The sequence below is a fragment of the Corythoichthys intestinalis genome, chromosome 6, assembly GCF_030265065.1.
Source record: "Corythoichthys intestinalis isolate RoL2023-P3 chromosome 6, ASM3026506v1, whole genome shotgun sequence".
NCBI lineage: Eukaryota > Metazoa > Chordata > Actinopteri > Syngnathiformes > Syngnathidae > Corythoichthys > Corythoichthys intestinalis.
The window spans coordinates 49,916,795-49,937,428 of record NC_080400.1 but is presented as its reverse complement, the minus strand read 5'-3'; the positions used below and the strand labels follow the sequence as shown (position 1 = coordinate 49,937,428).

Sequence of the window (20,634 nt, the reverse complement as noted above, 5' to 3'; positions counted from 1 at the left end):
GGTGTGTTTACGCCCCACAGAGAGCAACGGCTGCTGCATAGATTGTAAAGGTTGTCTTTGATCGGGATAGCGTAACATCATCAAAACACGGAACCACTGGGAATTAATGTGAAGTAAGATTTTTTTATTTTAATTGACGCATTATTTTTACTGGCCCCACCGAGCCAGTGGTGGGAGCATTCTGGTGGCCCTGACGGTTTTGAAAATACGTCCGGGTCATCGGGCCATTTATATTGACGACCCCTGCAATTGTTGATTTGTAAATGCCCTTACTCCCTACTCACTTGAACATTTCAGTTTCCTTTTTATATAGTTGGCCTAAATATGTTTACATTTGAAAATGTATTTGCTTTGCTAGTTCTTGGTGACATGGCACACGATTGACGCCGACTCTCCGGAGCTGAGCCACATTCTTTGCTGGGCCCCCGCCGATCCACCTACAGGACTATCCTACTTCAGCAGCATGTATCCACCGCACCCGCTCACCGCCCAGTATGGCGTCAAAGTGCTGCGCTCCTTCCCTCCGGTGACTCCCGCGCTTAAACCCCATCCCACTGGCAGCAACGATCACTTCCTGATCTCTGGATTTTTTTCCCCGCGCTTCCGCTGCAGGACGCCATCTTGTTCTACATCCCGCAAATTGTACAAGCGCTGCGCTACGATAAGGTATTTATTCATTGTTCAAGGTGAAAAAACGTGCTCTTCTATACTACTGAGCAAACAATATTTGTGGTTTAAAAAAAAAAAAAAAAACTGATTGTTTTAACAATATAAGGATGAATATTGTTAGAAAATGCTTACATATAACACCTGGTTTCCTCTAAAAAATGTAACAACATTGAAAATTCAAACGTAAATGCTGTATTTTAATAAACTGTTATTATTATGACCAGATTCCAATCATATAATAGACCTGACCGCCTTACTCATTGACCTCATTGGCTGCCATTGAGGGTTCTAGACGTTCAATCCGTTTGGACTTATTTACAATCATAAAAAAAATATATATATATAATAGTGATTCATAATTGCTTGATATTTAAGTTTTTTTTATGTCTGTTATTACTCAAAATAGTAGTTTGTTCTATGAAGGGTTAGAGGTCTTAAATGTCAACTTTTGAATAGCTGTCCACTGTTATTGACTACTGTCCCTGAAAACCTTAACGGGCAAGACACTGAACCCTGAACTGCTCTACAGGTCAGTAGGGCTGCAACTAACAATTATTTTCATAATAGATTAATTGGACCATTAATTAAACGATTAATTGGATAAAGTCACTTTTTTCAATTACCTTCACAATTTACCTTGAAGTTGTTTTAGGTATATTGTAAGTGACCATGAAAACAAAATAGATGACTATTTCCTTCAAAAATAATATTTTATTACAGCTACTCGACTTAACTGTAGTCTACAACTGTATTGATTATTAAATTCGTTGGCAACTAATTTATTAATCCATTTAATTGATTAGTTGTTGCAGCCTGATTAAGAAGCTAGTTTAGACCGTAAGATGTCCGAAAATTGGCAAAAATGTGAATTTTTGTTTTCCAAAGTAAAAGCAGATTTTTGTTCATGTCCTAATTTGACTTAACAAAAATATAATGAAGAAATCTGATAATATTTACAACTAAGAAGTTATATGTACAGTGGGGAGAACAAGTATTTGATACACTGCCAATGGGTTTTCCCATTGACTGTGTATCAAATACTTGTTCTCCCCACTGTATGTTGTAATTTCAAGAATTCAGACAAGTTTAAGGTGAAGAATGTCCTAAATTATTAATTGGTTATCAAAATAGTTTTCGATTAATTTGCTAATCGATTAGTTGTTGAATAATACATTGTTTTTTTAAATCATATTTTACTATACGTTGATTTAATGAACATCATAATTGTTAATGGAAACTTCTGCCTGTAATGTTATTATGCATTTCTTCGAAATGTAAAATATTCTAGTTTTTTAAAATGAATTGGGTATGGATGCCACGAGATGGTGAAGCGCTTAAAACAGAGAGCATCTTAGAGCACCAATGCCATACATCTTGCATTTACCCATTAATGAACCCATGTAAAATAGAAAACAGCATTACGTAGTTCAGTTATTACAAAAATTGTAACATGAAGTGAATCAAAACAGACCTCCGTGAAGTTGGCCCCCCATCAGACGCAAATTTATGTAAAAATGATGTCAATCATTTATGCTGTAAAAAGTTCTGTTTGCGCTGCTATCGTTTTTGAGATATTTTCAAATATTTTATAGCTCAATCAGAGGTCAACCAGCCCCGTTTTGATTAGAAATAGCTAAAAATGGTTTCAATCGTTTATGCTTCGTTTGTGCTGTTATGGTGTTAAGGTGTTATACTTATATAGCGCTTTTCCACCTTTCAAGGCGCTCAAAGCGCTTTACACTATCTCGCCCTCCACCTACTGGTGACGCAGCACCAAATTTTTATGTTTGTCCTGCTATCGTTTTTAAGATAAGATGATGTCACTCGAAGCCCCCCATTTATTGCAAAATGGACCCGGTTCCGAAAAACCGAAAATGGATCCAAAATGCACCCTATATTGACAAAATATAAATAACAAGGGGTGTGGTTGTGCACAGATGGGTTACGTGAGGGAGTACATCCTGTGGGCCGCGCAGAAGTCTCAGCTGCTGGCCCACCAGTTCATCTGGAACATGAAGACCAACATCTTCATGGATGAGGAGGCGCACCAGAAAGACCGTAAGTCCAAAACAGAGCCGTCTATTCACATGCCCTTTTTGGTGGTTCTAGAATGGGAGCATCTTAATGGCTTGCGTTTGTTTCAGCTGACATCGGGGAGCTGCTAGAGCAAATGGTGGAGGAGATCACGGGATCGCTATCGGGTCCGGCCAAAGACTTCTACCAGCGAGAATTTGACTTCTTCAACAAGATCACCAACGTATCAGCTATCATCAAGTAAGCGAGAACCCGAAATTTTACGTTATGATTTGTGTTGAAAAATATTGTCAGTATTTCTCATGAGATTACTAAACCAAAACAATATAACGGTTTATTTTTTCTGTGACCATGTTTTGAACTCGACAGCATGTATCTCAAATGATCTTACCTAATTGAACTGAATGGAAATGACATTGATTCATTCCTGCCCCCACCCCCCAAAAATGCCCACAAAAAATGCTTTTCATAAAAATAGCACCCTAAACCACCTCAAAAATACTTGGCTCTCCGAGTACCTCCAACATGGCCAACATTAAATACTAGTGTAGTAGGCCCACAACAACAACAAAAAAGACAAGGTTTTTGTTATATACTGTATACTTTTGTGGCCACACTTTTTACCATTAACATTATACTTAGATTTGGGCTGGTGTAAATAATTAACGATTGAGTTTACCCTTAGAAGTTCTCTTAACTCTTAACTGTACTTGATAAATACAGTACATTGTAGTGGAATAAAAAAAAAATAGTTTAAACATTCAAATGAGTATCTGTTGGGTACCACTAGAAGCAGCCTGCATACCACAATTTGAAAACCACTGCCCTACAGAATTTAACTTTATTTTTTAAAAAAAGTTATTTTTCAATAGACAATCAAGTTTTTGCTTCATGGTTTGACACTTAAATTCAATGGGCATACATCTGGTGTGTATGTCCTAGCAACTTGGGGGCAGTATGTAACATATACATATATAATCTATCGGGCTGTCAAAATTATCGCGTTAACGGGCGGTAATTCATTTTTTAAATTAATCACGTTAAAATATTTGACGCATTTAACGCACATGCCCCGCTCAAACAGATTAAAAGGACAGCACAGTGTCATGTGCACTTGTTACTTGTCTTTTTTGGTGTTTTGTTGCCCTCTGCTGGCGCTTGGGTGCGACTGATTTTATGGGTTTCAGCACCATGAGCATGGTGTAATTATTGACATCAACAATGGCGAGCTACTAGTTTATTTTTTGATTGAAATTTTTACAAATTTTATTCAAACGAAAACATTAAGAGGGGTTTTAATATAAAATTTCTATAACTTGTACTAACATTTATCTTTTAAGAGCTACAAGTCTTTCTATCCATAGATTGCTTTAACTGAATGTTAATAATGTTAATGCTATCTTGTTGATTTATTGGTATAAAAAAACAAATACAGTACTTATGTATATATCCGTCTTGTGTCTTATCTTTCCATTCCAACAATAATTTACAGAAAAAAATGACATATTTTACAGATGGTTTGAATTGCGATTAATTATGATTAATTATTTTTAACCCTTTAAGGTCTGGGCCTATTTTGTCTGATTTTGCATGCCTTTGAAGTTGCCTTTATATTTCAAAGAAAGAATTGTTTACGATGGCCTGGTTTGGTCCCTTTTTTTGTGACACCTTGAACTTCATGTCCAAACTGTTGTTTCCTTCACTGACCAATTATAAATCATCATTTTGGGCCCAAAAAGACCAAAAATTCCAAAATCGTTTTGTCAAAATGTTTAATATTGATGTCCAATTGACAGCCAAACATGCGTAACGAACCGTTTTGAAACTTTGTAATATTTATTCAACATGTTAGGATGAACATTCAACCAAAAAAATTTAGAATAAATAGTCTTATATTTGACAATTCAACATAAACAACAGGTATAGCCATAGGCGTTTTTTGCCTTTATACAGTGCCTTGCAAAAGTATTCGGCCCCCTTGAATCTTGCAACCTTTCGCCACATTTCAGGCTTCAAACATAAAGATATGAAATTTAATTTTTTTGTCAAGAATCAACAACAAGTGGGACACAATCGTGAAGTGGAACAACATTTATTGGATAATTTAAACTTTTTTAACAAATAAAAAACTGAAAAGTGGGGCGTGCAATATTCGGCCCCTTTACTTTCAGTGCAGCAAACTCACTCCAGAACTTCAGTGAGGATCTCTGAATGATCCAATGTCGTCCTAAATGACCGATGATGATAAATAGAATCCACCTGTGTGTAATCAAGTCTCCATATAAATGCACCTGCTCTGTGATAGTCTCAGGGTTCTGTTTAAAGTGCAGAGAGCATTATGAAAACCAAGGAACACACCAGGCAGGTCCGAGATACTGTTGTGGAGAAGTTTAAAGCCGGATTTGGATACAAAAAGATTGCCCAAGCTTTAAACATCTCAAAGAGCACTGTGCAAGCCATCATATTGAAATGGAAGGAGCATCAGACCACTGCAAATCTACCAAGACCCGGCCGTCCTTCCAAACTTTCTTCTCAAACAAGGAGAAAACTGATCAGAGATGCAGCCAAGAGGCCCATGATCACTCTGGATGAACTGCAGAGATCTACAGCTGAGGTGGGAGAGTCTGTCCATAGGACAACAATCAGTCGTACACTGCACAAATCTGGCCTTTACGGAAGAGTGGCAGGAAGAAAGCCATTTCTCAAAGATATCCATAAAAAGTCTCGTTTAAAGTTTGCCACAAGCCACCTGGGAGACACACCAAACATGTGGAAGAAGGTGCTCTGGTCAGATGAAACCAAAATTGAACTTTTTGGCCACAATGCAAAACAATATGTTTGGCGTAAAAGCAACACAGCTCATCACCCTGAACACACCATCCCCACTGTCAAACATGGTGGTGGCAGCATCATGGTTTGGGCCTGCTTTTCTTCAGCTGGGACAGGGAAGATGGTTAAAATTGACGGGAAGATGGACGCAGCCAAATACAGGAACATTCTGGAAGAAAACCTGTTGGTATCTGCACAAGACCTGAGACTGGGACGGAGATTTATCTTCCAACAGGACAATGATCCAAAACATAAAGCCAAATCTACAATGGAATGATTAAAAAATAAACGTATCCAGGTGTTAGAATGGCCAAGTCAAAGTCCAGACCTGAATCCAATCGAGAATCTGTGGAAAGAGCTGAAGACTGCTGTTCACAAACACTCTCCATCCAACCTCACTGAGCTCGAGCTGTTTTGCAAGGAAGAATGGGCAAGAATGTCAGTCTCTCGATGTGCAAAACTGATAGAAACATCCCCCAAGCGACTTGCAGCTGTAATTGGAGCAAAAGGTGGCGCTACAAAGTATTAACGCAAGGGGGTCGAATAATATTGCACGCCCCACTTTTCAGTTTTTTATTTGTTAAAAAAGTTTAAATTATCCAATAAATTTTGTTCCACTTCACGATTGTGTCCCACTTGTTGATTCTTGACAAAAAATTTAAATTTTATATCTTTATGTTTGAAGCCTGAATTGTGGCGAAAGGTTGCAAGGCTCAAGGGGGCCGAATACTTTTGAAAGGCACTGTACATGCTCTAGTCAAAACAGGTTATATACAGCAGACCAAACAGTGAAGAACAGTGAAAAAAATATATACCATCTAACACAAAAAGTGTTTAGAGGCCATCTCTATATGAGTTTAGGTATTGCGGCCCATCACCTGATGAAAACTATGTACACACAATCAAGCTTCTTGAACACACATTTATATACACAAATTGAGAAGACTGATTGTGGGAAAAAAATATATATATATAACATTGGGAAAAAAAAGTATTTTCAAAAATATTTACAATAAACAAGTTAAAAAAATTTCAGGCATGCCACTCCGAAAAGCAGTTTCGTCCTAGAATCAGACACAGGGCTACATCACACAGCCCACACTTCCATGGGGTGTCGGTCCTCTTTCCACCCGTCCACCCTTCCATTTTCATTTCACTTTACTTTCATTGTTACTATAAATGTACATGAAAAAAAGTCAGTATTTATGAAAATAATAAAGTATAAAATAAAAATATATACAGCAAGAAATAATAATGGAAATCTATATGTATGACAATAGAAAGAATACCATAGCTGAATATGTGCTACATCCCTAATCTTCATATCGAAAGAAGAACACCACAAATTATAAATTCCTGCCTGGGATACACACAGTGCACGTACGACTTTGATCTGATATGCACATTTTATTATTATATACACAAACACACACTTATATTGCATCAAAATTAACTTTGTCTTGCAATATCAAAAGAAACTTTCAAAAGAAACTTTTTCAGCATAAAAAAAAAAAAAAGTGAGTTGGCTTACCTCTGCTCGTCGATGGCGTTACCCACGTGTTCAAATCCGTCACTATCTTCACTCGAGGACTCTTCCGAAGAAGACGATGATGACGAATTTGGACCATCCTCTTCCTCAAGTTCATCAAAAAGCACAATTGCTTGCGCTAAATTTAGTTTTCCGTTCATTCTCAAAGTCACACAAAGTCACTGCTCGATCCAAACAGCCGTCGCTCGCCACCTCGCTGCTTCAGAACATTCCTCCCTCGCGTTCGGTGGAACCTCACACGGCAGTTATATTTATTTTAAAAAAAAACGCATTTTGTGCTTCCACTGTGACTTCGAAAGGGTTTGTTTGTGTTTTTTTTTCATGGAGCTTCCGTTTTGAAAAAGGACAAGAAATGATGGAAATATAGACATAAACAAATGATCCATGCAGCGTTTTAATGTTTTTTTGAGAGGACAATAAAACTATAAAACTTAAATGACAATATCTCACGTTTTAGTTGGTCGATTGACTTCAAATAATAACGAGTGTAAACCGCAACTTCCGCACTTTAAAACGAGACCAACCAACGGCATGTGGGTGACATAATTAAAACGTGAGGGCACTTCAAAGACGACGTGCGCTGAGGACGCGCCGACGCGTCCTTCGACTCTCGAGGGTTAAGCTGTGATTAACTCGATTAAAAATTGTAATCATTTGACAGCCCTAATAATAGACTTAAAATTTTAATCCGTTCCAGGACCTGGTTTGTAAATCGAAATGGTCGTATGTCAAGCGGGATTTTCCCATAAGAGTAACGTATCTTCGCACTATAAGGCGCACCTTCAAATGAAAACATTATAATTCGATTAATTCGTTCCACAGCACAAAATTCTACACTAAATCCTTCATAAACACTTCAGGTACAATTAGAAATAGCAATTACACATCGCAAAACAAATAAATTATAGATACAAGTCAGAATAATAACGTAATGAATTGGGTTCTAATGTAGCGGTTGTGTATTGCATGCTGTTTCGTAACGCACCATGTGACTGGCAAGAGGGAGAGAGAGGCGCGGAACAGTTTTTACTTTCTTTGTCCATGTTCTGTTGTTGTTGGTGTCGGCAACGGCGGACAGTAGCCGTGTTGTGTTGCACAAGTTCTGAAATAAACGATTACAAACATGACGAAGCTTGGGACTTCCTTGCCGATGTTACAATAATAATAATGAGAGTCGTCCTCGAGATCGCAGACGTATTCCAGCCGTATTGTCGAGCCAGTTCACTGACGCACACACCACGCTTATATTTTTCTGTCATATCCTTTTTAATTTCAATGGTAAGCGTCACATTTTACCTTTTTTCACCCCCTACACTAACCTTCTTGGGACCCATGTGAATTTCTCTCACAAGAAGATCCGCCTTGCATCCGTCTTACCGGAAAACAATGAAATTTCAATGCTGTCATAAATCATCGTATTTCGAGCATGTCAAGTCAAATTTTAAGTCAGATGTCGAAAGGATCGTATGTCGACCCGATAGTATGTCGATGTACCACTGTAAAGTACAATGAATGCACAAAGAAGACAGTTACAAGTAGTCTTATTTTCCCCAGAGGTTAAAGAATGTCTGGCAATATTGCTATATTGTCAGTTGTTTTTTCTCAAGAATGGAATCTTTTACAAGCCTTATCATGATAATTTTCACAAAGGGCTAATAACTATGTATCTTTTAGGCCAATACCCAAAGGGGAGGAGAGAAAACGATGCTGCCTGAAGGCTTTATCAGATATCAAAGTTCAGCCAGGTAACATCCGCGGGACTTCTTTTGTGACATCAAAAGATCAAAACTGTCCTTCTCCTCCCAACTACATTTGTCCCTAGGCTGTTACTTGCCCAGCAACCCCGAGGCCATTGTTTTGGATATCGACTACAAGTCTGGAACCCCGATGCAGAGGTAAAAATATTCCCTGATGTAAATGAAAAGTATATTTCCAACTGAATTCACTATTTTTTAGTTAAATGTGACAAATGTCAGCAATGAATTGAGCGCAACATATAAAGTAAATGAGAAGCAGTACTGTGGTGTTATCTAGTTGAATCTTGGTGCCAAGGAACTATGTCAAAGTGAGTCGAGGAGCTTCATTGAGACGAAAATAGTTTCATGAGGTGAAAAGTGATGCTTTGCCGCAATCTCTCATTGCTCACTGCAGCGCCGCCAAAGCTCCTTACCTGGCCAAGTTCAAGGTAAAGCGCTGCGGCGTGAGTGAGCTGGAGCGCGAGGGCCTTCGCCACCCTTCTGACTCGCCGGACGATGATGAGAACAACGCGGATGGAGCGCGGCGGGTCTGCTGGCAGGCGGCCATCTTCAAAGTGGGTGACGACTGTCGTCAGGTGAGCCTCGCTTTGCCCTAAACATTGAAAGCTCCTGTCAGCATCGGTGCAGTGTTGTTTTTGGCAACCCTTTTAATTTTAGTCTTTGGACAAAAATACTTATTAGTCTTAGGCTACGTCTACACTAGGACGGATAATGTCCTTAAACGTGTAATTAGTTGGACTATACGGCATGTCGGCTACACTAGTATGCCTATTATCCGGATTAGTTGTTAGACGGATAAAGTAGGCGAGTAATGTTACCTGCAGCCTACGCGCCGCCTAATATGGACTGCTGTCACCGTACAACATTCGGATACTCGGGAAGGGATGTCATGCCGTCACCGTTTTTAGTGTGGCATGACAGGATCTTAAACAATGGAGGCGGACGATCACGACGTGGCATTCCTGCTCTTTTCTTTTCCACACATTTTTCTTGAACCTTCAAACTACGTCTCTATAATATGCTTAAATTCAGTGCCTATTTGGGGTCCTCCCATCGCGGATGAGGTGGAGACTAGCGTTTTTTTTACAGATCTCATCTTCGGAGTTGTCTCCGATCAGCCAGCTGCTGGGCTGGCCCCTCCCAACTCAATGCCGACCGAACAATGAGTACTGTATATAAAAATGCGTAGAAGAAAATTAAACCCCGAAAAGTGACCTGCGTCATACCCCCAGTCAAAGAGGCACGCGATCAGTTTTTTCCCCCAGACATTTCTGCCTGTCAAAACTGTTGCCACTTCCAGGAACGCCACTTTTATGCACAAGCAGTCCTGGTTGCTGCTTCCAGGAAATATACTCAGCGCCAACCCATATGCTTCTATTTGTTATTTTCCAAGTGGTGAGAGCGCTACTGAGCATCGATTGTAGCATCCCAAGTCACGATGTCAGGCTTCTGTTGTTTTATAAAGATTTATTTCAATAACAACACGGCGCCTGCTCGGAAAAGCAGAGCGTGCTCTCCCTTCCACTTTCGCTCCTGTGTGATGCGTTTAATTGCGATCACGAAAAAAACAGTGATCACAAAATAATGACAGTCTAGAAGGTGTAGTACTTTCGAAATTTGCCGTGGTCTAGGAATGAGTTTCCGTTTCAGGTAAACCGCGCGGGCGATGACGTAATACATGAGGCTTCTCCTTTTTACGCATGCGTAGTTTGCGCAAATGCAGGCGTACCTTGCAGAAGCGAGGAGGCCCTTAAACGCACCTTAAACGAAGTGTGGACAGGTATAAAAATAGTCGGCAAAATACCCTGGAGAAAATTATCTGTCCTAGTGTAGACGTAGCCTCAGTCGTTGTTTACTAATTTCGGAATGTGCTTGTCTTCATCTAGTTTTAGTTGACGATTACTCAAAATGTGTTCGTCTGTAAAATTTGTCCAAAAATAAAGGCTTCCAATATCGAATGAATATTGACTGACGATCACATTATGCAGCTTGCACTAGGATAATGCCAAATTAGTGATGATAATACACATTTAGCAAGAAAACAGTACGTTAACGTTACGTTCTCTCTGCTTTCTCGATTGGCACTGCGCAATTGCGCATGTCTGTGACGTTACTCCCGTGAGGAAGCAAATTTGGGTTCCTCGTCCCCCCTGCATTTCTTGTACAGTAGCTCCCTCTACAGGTAAACATGAGAATAATAATACAAATGGGGAAACCAAATCCATTGCATCACTGGAAGATTTTTGAACGGACTTATATATTTTAATATGTGCTGAATCGATTCGGCTTGTTGCCCGCATCGAATCGCATCGTCCATGGCCCGCATCGGGATGCATCGCCGCATCGATTATTGTTGACACCAGTAGTAACTATGTCGCATTTTCGTCTCATTCTCGTCTCGTCAGATGAAAACAGCATTTGTCTCATTAGGTTTTATTCACACGACTTTTTTTAACTCTTCATCGTCATGAAAAAAATTGGTCGACAAAATATTTTCGTTATTGTCATCGATGACGAAAAAAAACAATGCTTCAGAGATATGACCTTGAAATCACATGATTTTCAAAAGAGAAAAACCCTAATCAATTGCTATATTTGATGGTGGTATGCAGGACATGTTAGCTTTGCAGATCATTGGACTATTCAAGAACATATTTCAGCTCGTGGGACTGGACCTGTTCGTCTTTCCTTACCGGGTGGTGGCCACAGCTCCTGGGGTGAGAATCGCTTTCATTCTTAGCCTCCTCTCGTCCTTGTTCCGTTATTGGAATAACTTGCACATTCACCATAAAAGGCCACTAATCTCCTGACTAATGAAAAATAACCCACGTGTCACAGAAGTCACCTGACTTTTTTCCCGGTACTGCTCTTTGTCAGTGCGGCGTAATCGAGTGCATCCCGGACTGCAAGTCCCGCGACCAGCTGGGCAGGCAGACTGATTTTGGCATGTACGACTACTTCCGTAACCAGTACGGTGATGAATCCACGCTGGCCTTCCAAAAGGTGATTTCATCGCTATAAAGTCCTTATTTTATTCAGGCATTTTAACTCATTAGGTGTCATTAACAGCAATGGACGTCCAATACATTTGAACATGAAGACCATCTATTAGTGTCAAACTCATTAACAGTGTATCACAAAAGTCAGTACATCGCTCGCATTTCTGCAGGTATTTAAATATATCTTTTCATGGGACAACACTGACAAAATGACACTTTGACACAATGAAAAGCAGTCTGTGTGCAGCTTATATAGTAGAGTTAATTTATTTTCCCCTCAAAATAACTCAAAATATAGCCGTTAATATCTAAACCCCTGGCAACAAAAGTGAGTACACCCCTAAGAAACTACGTACATCCCTAAATGTCCAAATTGAGTACTGCTTGTAATTTTCCCTCCAAAATGTCATGTGACTCTTAACAGGAGTGCTGTCAGCATTGCTGCAGAGATTGAAGAGGTGGGGGGGTCAGCCTGTTAGTGCTCAGACAATACGCCGCACTCTACATCAAATTCAGGCATGAAAATGTCTCACCTTTCGGCGAAATTCGCCGTTTTGAAGTCAAAAAGGGTGACCTACGTGAATTGCTTAGATCCGAGGAGAAATTCTTTTTGGGGGGTGGGGAGGGGGGGTATGGTCGGGAGATTTTATTTAATTATTATTATTATCATCATGTACGTAAACTGAGCACTTCAGAAATCGGTCCTTTAAAAAAGTGACACTTGGACAGTCAGAAAATCCTTCTAGATGCTTCGCTGACGAGAACCAATCATTGGCCCAATTTGCGTTCCATTATTCTAATCGTGCACACTCTTCACGTGTACATGGAGTGCTTGGAGAGCCTTTGGTTGCATTGCAAAGCTGCGAAAACAAAAAGCAGGCCTTATCCACACCGGGGCAGACCAGAGCGTAGTATACACACTTGCCCGTATTTGCCATCAGATTGAATTTGGTGAGTAATGGTTTCAATCGTTTTCATATTTTGCGATATAATAAAAGTTACTGCCATTTGTCGCAGCCTGAGCTGAACACTGCCAGAGCTAGCCAAATCTCCCGTGAAAAAAATAGCTCCCGTTAAATTAGCGTCACGCTTGTGTATTTAGCGGTAATATAAACGAATAAACACATTGTTGAGTCAAACTAAGCGGCATGCTCTCGGATGGAAGGGGGGCGGCTCGCATTGCTCCCGTCGTCCGAAACGCGTTATTTTCGCTGGGACATGAGCTGACGGCCGGTGTCGGCACAACACGGCCCGACGAGTGGTGGGAATGATTCTTGCTTGTTAAAGCTTTTCAGAAATACAGTGATCCCTCGTTTTTCGCGGTTAATGGGGACCACAACCCGCCGCAATAAGTGAAAACCGCGAAGGAGCCCCCCCCCCATTTTTTGTGCGTGTTGAATGTATTTATTCAGATTTTACATTGGAAAAAAAGATACATATATAAGACCCCAAAGTATCATTTATAAATTGTTTTTAAGCACGTCCCACAGAATTATTTTTAAACAAGAATGAAGTAGTAAGAAGATGCTTGCTTTTTTTGACTGAATAACAAAGACACGAATCTACCTCCATAGTTATTGAGAGAGAAAGAAATTAAAACTTTTAAAATGAAAGCCACCGGGAAGTCTGATTTTTTTTTTTTTTTTTTTAAGATTTATATTTCATTATATAGACATGCCTTGTAAGGAAAGGAGATTGAGGGATAAAAAAAAAGGAGTTGGATGTGGCTGCTAAAGCCAGTGGATACCTCATCAGCTGGGTGAATAGCACACTTGGTAAGAATAAGTTTGCAAGGATAGTCGGGTATAAAATACAATTATAAACACAATTACAATGTTATTTTTCTATAAGATTTTATGTCATTGCTTTATGAATTATTAGGTGCTAGAGTTGTTAAGTATAGATAATCATGAAATAATAGTTTTGAGGAAACTGTGCTGTTGGTGGCTCAGTGACCATCTGATGTGGTTTGTTCACAGATGAACAACAAGTTGAGGAAGGAAGTTTTGATGCAAAGGTTGAAGGAAGAAAAGAGGCAGACTGACTGAGTCACAGCCAGAAAGTGTTGATGACAGTGTTGATTTCTATTCACTGTTGCCCCCTCCCATTTAAAGTACTGTATGTCACAGTCACAACCAATTATTATCTAAAGCTGGTTAAAATTGAAGTTATGCTGTTTTAAGGTGTATTAAATACTTGTTCATGTGCCACTTTTGATCTATGAGCACCCGCCCCTCCACCGGTCTCTGCACGGCCCTGCTGAAACACAGTGTGGGTCGACAGAGCTCAATATTTTGTTGGGTTGTACAGTGTACCGGAACATATTTCCTCCACACCCTTCTCACCTTTTTAACCCCTGACCCATTTTCATTCCTGCAAATTGGTGTGCATGGCTGTCACCCCAGGAGGAAGCCTCTTCTGAAGACAGTACACAAGAAAGCCCGCCCGTCTCATCAGACCATAGGACGTGGTTCCAGTAATTCATGTGCTTTGTTGACATGTCTTCAGCAAACTGTTTGCAGGCTTTCTTGTGTACGGTCTTCAGAAGAGGCTTCCTCCTGGGGTGGCAGCCATGCGCACCAATTTGATGTAGAGTGCGGTGTATGGTCTGAGCACTAACAGGCTAACCCACCACCTTTTCAATCTCTCGAGAAATGCTGACAGCACTCCTGTAACGTGTCAAGTGACATTTTGGAGGGAAATTGACAAGCAGAACTCAATTTGGACATTTAGGGAAGTACGTAGTTCCTAAGGGGTGTACTCACTTTTGTTGCCAGGGGTTTAGATATTAATCGCTACATTTTGAGTTATTTTGAGGGGAAAATAAATTAACTCTATTATATAAGCTGCACACAGACTAGATTTCATTGTGTCAATGTGTCATTTTGTCAGTGTTGTCCCATGAAAAGATATACTCAAATATCTGCAGAAATGCGAGGGGTGTACTCACTTTTGTGATATACTCTAAATTAAGAGCAGAAGGATGTCTATCATCATTAAGAGTATTGAAAGAGTTAAAACACACATTTATCAAAACAGCTGATGAGTGTTTTAAATGTGTTTGATCTTCAGGCTCGCTACAACTTTATTCGCAGCATGGCGGCATATAGCCTACTGCTCTTCCTGTTGCAAATTAAAGACAGACACAATGGCAACATCATGCTGGACAGCAAAGGACATCTCATCCACATCGGTAAATTAGAAGTGGGGGGGGGTTATTGTGGAAATTGTTAAAGGGCTTTCTGTGAACTCTGTTACTAAATGTTGTGGGACTCCTGTATTTTCTGCACTATATGTAATTCCAGAGTATAAGTTGCACCACTCAAAAAATGCATCATGACAGAGAATAGAACATGTAAATCGCACCGGACTGTAAATTGCATGTTTGGGGTTAAATGTATACGTCCGCCATTTATCCCTGCCATCTAGCTAAACCTAGTCACTAGTATAACTCCAACAAAAGAGCAGTTAAAATATTAGTTGCAAAACGTGACGTTGAAACTTCCACAGCCAGCCATGTCGCACACAGTCATGCAGTGCTAAATTTAGAATTTAAAACCAGTATATCGAAGCGAATTCCCGTTCAAGTTTCTTCTAATTTTGACAGCATGTTTTTAAACAGGTCAAAATTTGAGTCCACGCTGCCCATCAGTGTTGGACTATCTCATACCAAGTGTGACTCAACCTTCCATTGTGCAAACCAGTTTCTCCTCCCAGTTTCTCCTCCCATTGGATACAGTAGTATGAAAAAGTGTCTTAACCTTTTGGAATTTCTCACATTTCTGCTTAAAATCACCATCAAATGTGATCTAATTTTTGTCAAAAGCATACAGATGTAAAAACAGTGTCTGCTTTAACTATAACCACCCAAACATCTATAGGTTTTCATATTTTATGAGGATATCATGCAAACAATGACAGAATGGAGAAAAATAAGTAAGTTAACCCTCTGCCTAAGGAGACTTAAAGAGCAATTACAACCGATTTTTACTTAACATTTTAAGTCAGGTGTGTGCCCAATCACTGATGAGTGGGTGAAATATACCCTGCTCACTAATAAAACACACTCCTGGTAAGAAATGAGATGAAAAGCATTGTCTGATGTGCATCATGGCTCGGTCAAAAGAGCTGCCTGAAGACCTGCAATCAAGGATTGTTGATTTGTATAAAGCTGGGAAGGGATACTAAACCATCTCTAAAAGTCTGGATGTTCATCAATCGATATTCAGAGAAGTTGTCTACAAGAGAGAGTTTGGAACTGTTGCTTCTCTCCCAAGGAGTGGCCGTCCACCAAAGATGACGTCAAGAGTTCAGCGCAGAATACTCAGAGAGGTAAAAAAGAACCCTAGAGTGTATGCTAAAGACTTACAGAAATCACTGGCACAGTCCAATATCTCTGTGCACACATCAATGGGAGGACTCTACGAAGGAAGCCATTGCTGTCTAAAAAAAAACATTGTTGCATCTAATGTTCGCAAAAAGGCACTCGGACCCTCCACAGAAGTTTTGGCAAAATACTGTATGTTGTGGACTGATGAAACCAAAGTTGAATTGTTGGAAGTAACACACAATGTCATGTATGGAGGAAAATGGAACAGCTCACCAACATCAACACCTCACCCCCACCGTGAAGCATGGTGGAGGGAACATCATGATTTGGAGCTGTTTTTCTATCTGAGGGCCTGAAAAACTTGCAATCATTAATGGAAAATGAATTCAAAAATTTATCTGGATGTTTTGCAGGAAAACTTGTGGCCATCTGTCAGACAGTTGAAGCTAAAAAGAGAATTGATGCTGAAATAATGTTCCAAAACAAAGAAGTAAATCAATCAAAGTAAATCAGAATGGTTTCTGAAGAACAAAATACATGTTCTGGAGTGGCCAAGTCAAAGTCCAGACTTGAACCCCATTGAGATGCTATGGCATGACCTAAAGACAGCGATTCATGCCAGACATCCCAGGAATCAGATTAAACTACAGCGGTTTTGTAGAGAAGAATGGGCCAAGATTAGTCCTTATTGATGTGCCAGACTGATCTGCAACTACAGGAAGCATCTGGTTGAAGTTATTGCTGCCAAAGGGGAGGGGGGCACAAAATATTAAATGTGATGGTTCACTTACGTATTTTTCGACCTTCTGTCATTGCTTGCATACTATCTTCATTAAAATATGAAAATCTATAAATGTTTGGGTGGATTTAGTTTAAGCAGACAGTTTTTTCATCCGTGTTATTTTGACAAAGCCCCCTTCTGTCATTGCTTGCATACCATCTTCATTAAAATATGAAAATCTATAAATGGGTGGTTTTAGTTTAAGCAGACAGTTTTTTCATCTGTGTTATTTTGACAAAGATCAAATTGCATTTGATGGTGATTTTATGCAGAAATGTAAGAAATTCCAAAACGTTTAGGTACTTTTTCATACCACTGTAGGTAGTGAGATGTGCGTGGGGGTTACTGTGCATAAAAAAAAAGAGTTTACATCACATATAACGCAATAGTCGAGTATGTTCTCTGCTGCACAACACCAGTACTTTACAGTGAACGAGATGAACGCGTTCACAGTAACGCTCATGGGACAAAAATATAATGCGTTCAGTTCACGTTTGCCCAAATATAAATGTGTTAATGCACAGCACTGACTGCCACTGCCCATGATTTATTTTGTGAGGGACATTTGCGATATAATTAGAGGGGAATGAAAACCAACTGCAGTACTGTGTAGAACACTGTAATATCAGAGGAGTACTGCGAAGCCCCAGGAAAAGTTGTTTGAAATTGTGTTTAGCGGCAACAATATGGCCGCTACGCACAGGGGAAGATCGTAAAGCATCTAATACGTATGCGATCTTGATTGATTTTGAGGACAGAATGACACCAGATCGCTTATCGGCCTTCTCTCTCCAGACTTCGGCTTCATGTTCGAGAGTTCCCCAGGGGGCAACTTGGGCTGGGAGCCCGACATCAAGCTGACGGACGAGATGGTGATGATCATGGGGGGTAAGATGGAGGCCACACCCTTTAAATGGTTCACAGAGATGTGCGTGCGAGGCTACCTGGCCATACGGTAGGGAAACACTCAGAGCCATTTTGGAAGCAAAAGTGGGCCTTTAATGATACAATCCAAATGTGTCTGGATCTTCTTAGTCCCTACATGGATGCTGTGGTGTCTCTTGTTACGCTCATGCTGGACACGGGACTGCCATGCTTTCGGGGACAAACCGTCAAACTCCTCAAGTGAGTCATGGGAACGCAAAATTCCGCTGGGCAGTATTACGTTATGTAGAGTGCACATGGAAATGGAACTGCGTTGTAAGGTGCCGATGCACGAAAATTCATGGCATTGTTTCTCCCTCCCCGTCAGAGGCAGGTTTAATCCTCAGATGAGCGAGAAAGAAGCAGCGGCGTTCATCATCAAGGTCATCCAAAGCTGCTTCCTCAGTAGCAGGTAAGAAACCAGCTAACGCTTCGTAATCTTTTATCCTCTCTCTTGATCGGAGTTGAATAGCATCATTCTAAATATAGAATTATTAGTATTAGGACTGCATCTATCGATTATTTTTGTAGTCGATTAATCTTATCAACTAGTTAGTTCGAATGATCGAGCAGTCTGATTGGGAACATTTAATGTGTTGCAGAATAAAATTTAATGAGATGTAAAATGAAGGCTTGCTAAGATTGCACTTTCAAAAGAGCATTAAGTGTAAATACAAAATAAAATTCCAGAGTGATTTTTCAAAGTATGCATGATTGCACTTTCATTTGAAAATAAATTAAAATACCAGAGCTTAGCCTCAAACGATATTAAAAAAAAAAATACATGAGGCTCTAAGTACAACAAAAGAACAATTGGCTAACCTACATATCAAAAGTCCGCTAGCGCAAATGCTACAAAATGACAATTTTCTTTTAAAAATTTAAAATGCTCTTAACAAATCGTTCACAAACACATTCCGACCAAAAATGGCTAAATATTACTGAAAACTAAATTTCGAATGTATAAACAAACATTAGCGCAAACAAAAACTTGTTGGTCTCAAGAGGGAGCAGGACTAGATGCGAAATAACAGACTCGGCCGCGTCTGGGCAGCCTTAGTAAACAGCCGCCATCTTTAAGCAGTAGACTTTTCATCGCTAATAAATATAATGTTAATGTCACTCGCTCACGTAACGTTAGCCCTTCGGAGGGCTGGGTTCTATTGATTATGACCACTGTCGATGCGTGGCTAACATGTCTTACATACAGGCTTTATTTAATCTGTTAAAAAACAGCGCTGTAGAGTGATGATGGTGTAAAATTAAAACATAACAAAGCTAACTATCAGTTTTAGCTCAGTAGTCATTGCTGAATAAAACACCAAGTAGCACTGGTCCCTAATGTGCTCCAATACAGCAGGTATCATACATTTATTTTGAACACTGCAAAAACTCAAAATCCTATCAGTACTCACAGTTTAGACTAAAACTTGACTAGAACTTAAAAATAGCTTGTCACAAATGGAAATTCAGTTGAAACACGTGGGGAAAACACGTAGCTTTCAAGTGATGTGTGTTATCAAGCGTAATTACATTTTTAGGTAAGAAATATGTTGTTGTTGTTTTTTATAAGATCTAGAAGTTTTTTGAGTGAAAGCAGTGAATTTTTTTTCTAGTCACATCTGAGAAGCAATTGTTGACTGTTTTCAAAATAAAGACATTGATTGACTGAAAATGGTTCAATATTGGATTAAATGTCTTTTTTTTTTCTCATGTATTATTATTATTACTAAAATATTCGATAGCTGCAGCCCTAATTCAAACACTTTCAAAACAATTACAACTCCACTCTAATTAAACAATTACTCGAAGCAGCAAACTTTCTTTTTTCTAATCGAATTACTCGAGTTAATCGTTGCAGCACTAATTAGTATGCATAACTGTTCAATACAATTCGAAATAGTCACTTCAAAATGGGAAACTATTTTGTAGGCTTTCTTCTATATTAAGTACATTTAAAAAATAATAATAAAAAAAAGGTGCATTCAATAATAGCAGTACAATACTGATAACCATTTAAATGAGTCTGTCAACTAATTCTATTAATGACTGGCTCAGTAATTATTAAATTATGAAATGTAATTGGCAATTTTTTGGGTTTGTTTTACAAAGACATTTTGTACTCTTATAACCTTTTTTGCACATTGTTGCAGAAAATTTGAGCTTTTTTGGTGAAATGGATTAGTTTTTTCCCCCAATTTTATCTATATTTTTCATTTATTTTATTATTAATTAAACATTTGCTTAGCATATTTTTAAATAAATGATAGTGTATATGCATTTTTCAATTTGTTAATATTTTAAATCATAAGTAATACCATACAAAACCGCCAAATAGCTATATTTGTTATGAAAAGAAAAAACATGCATTTTTAGAAATACTACATTGTTGTAGCATTTTTTTATTCCCTTGACTTGCTGGATATTTTGAAATAACTAAATTTAAAAAATAGAGGTCAAATAAATGAATAGAGCATAATGCATTTTAATATGCATTATACTGTATTTCATTCAGTATTGCTTTTAATTAAGGAGTAAATACACAACAGGCAATGACTCTAGTCTCGAAAAAAAAGCAAACTCACAACTGGGCAATGCATCCTATCTAATCCCATTGATTAGATCCCAAGACTGTGTTCAGACTGCAGGCATATCTGATTCCAATCGGATTCCTTCTCAAATCAGATTTTTAGGGCTGACTGCTCACACTTTTTTTAAGCACTTGTCCAAATCAGATCTGGGTCTGTTCAGACTGGGCCTCA

General features: G+C 39.1%; 1 protein-coding gene across 2 annotated transcripts in view; it reads left to right on the top strand.

Annotated features, from left to right (window-relative positions):
• LOC130917358 (phosphatidylinositol 4-kinase alpha-like) overlaps positions 1–20,634 on the top strand; it is an 85,656-nt gene that overhangs the window by 59,299 nt on the left and 5,723 nt on the right. For both annotated transcript variants that reach the window (XM_057838679.1, XM_057838678.1), the window contains exons 41-53: positions 359–526; positions 613–666; positions 2,607–2,727; positions 2,814–2,943; positions 8,756–8,826; positions 8,904–8,976; positions 9,233–9,413; positions 11,451–11,555; positions 11,716–11,841; positions 14,910–15,030; positions 17,744–17,903; positions 17,984–18,073; positions 18,201–18,284. In XM_057838679.1, the coding sequence (XP_057694662.1) occupies positions 359–526; positions 613–666; positions 2,607–2,727; positions 2,814–2,943; positions 8,756–8,826; positions 8,904–8,976; positions 9,233–9,413; positions 11,451–11,555; positions 11,716–11,841; positions 14,910–15,030; positions 17,744–17,903; positions 17,984–18,073; positions 18,201–18,284 (1,484 nt within the window). The remainder of the gene's footprint in view (positions 1–358; positions 527–612; positions 667–2,606; positions 2,728–2,813; positions 2,944–8,755; positions 8,827–8,903; positions 8,977–9,232; positions 9,414–11,450; positions 11,556–11,715; positions 11,842–14,909; positions 15,031–17,743; positions 17,904–17,983; positions 18,074–18,200; positions 18,285–20,634) is intronic.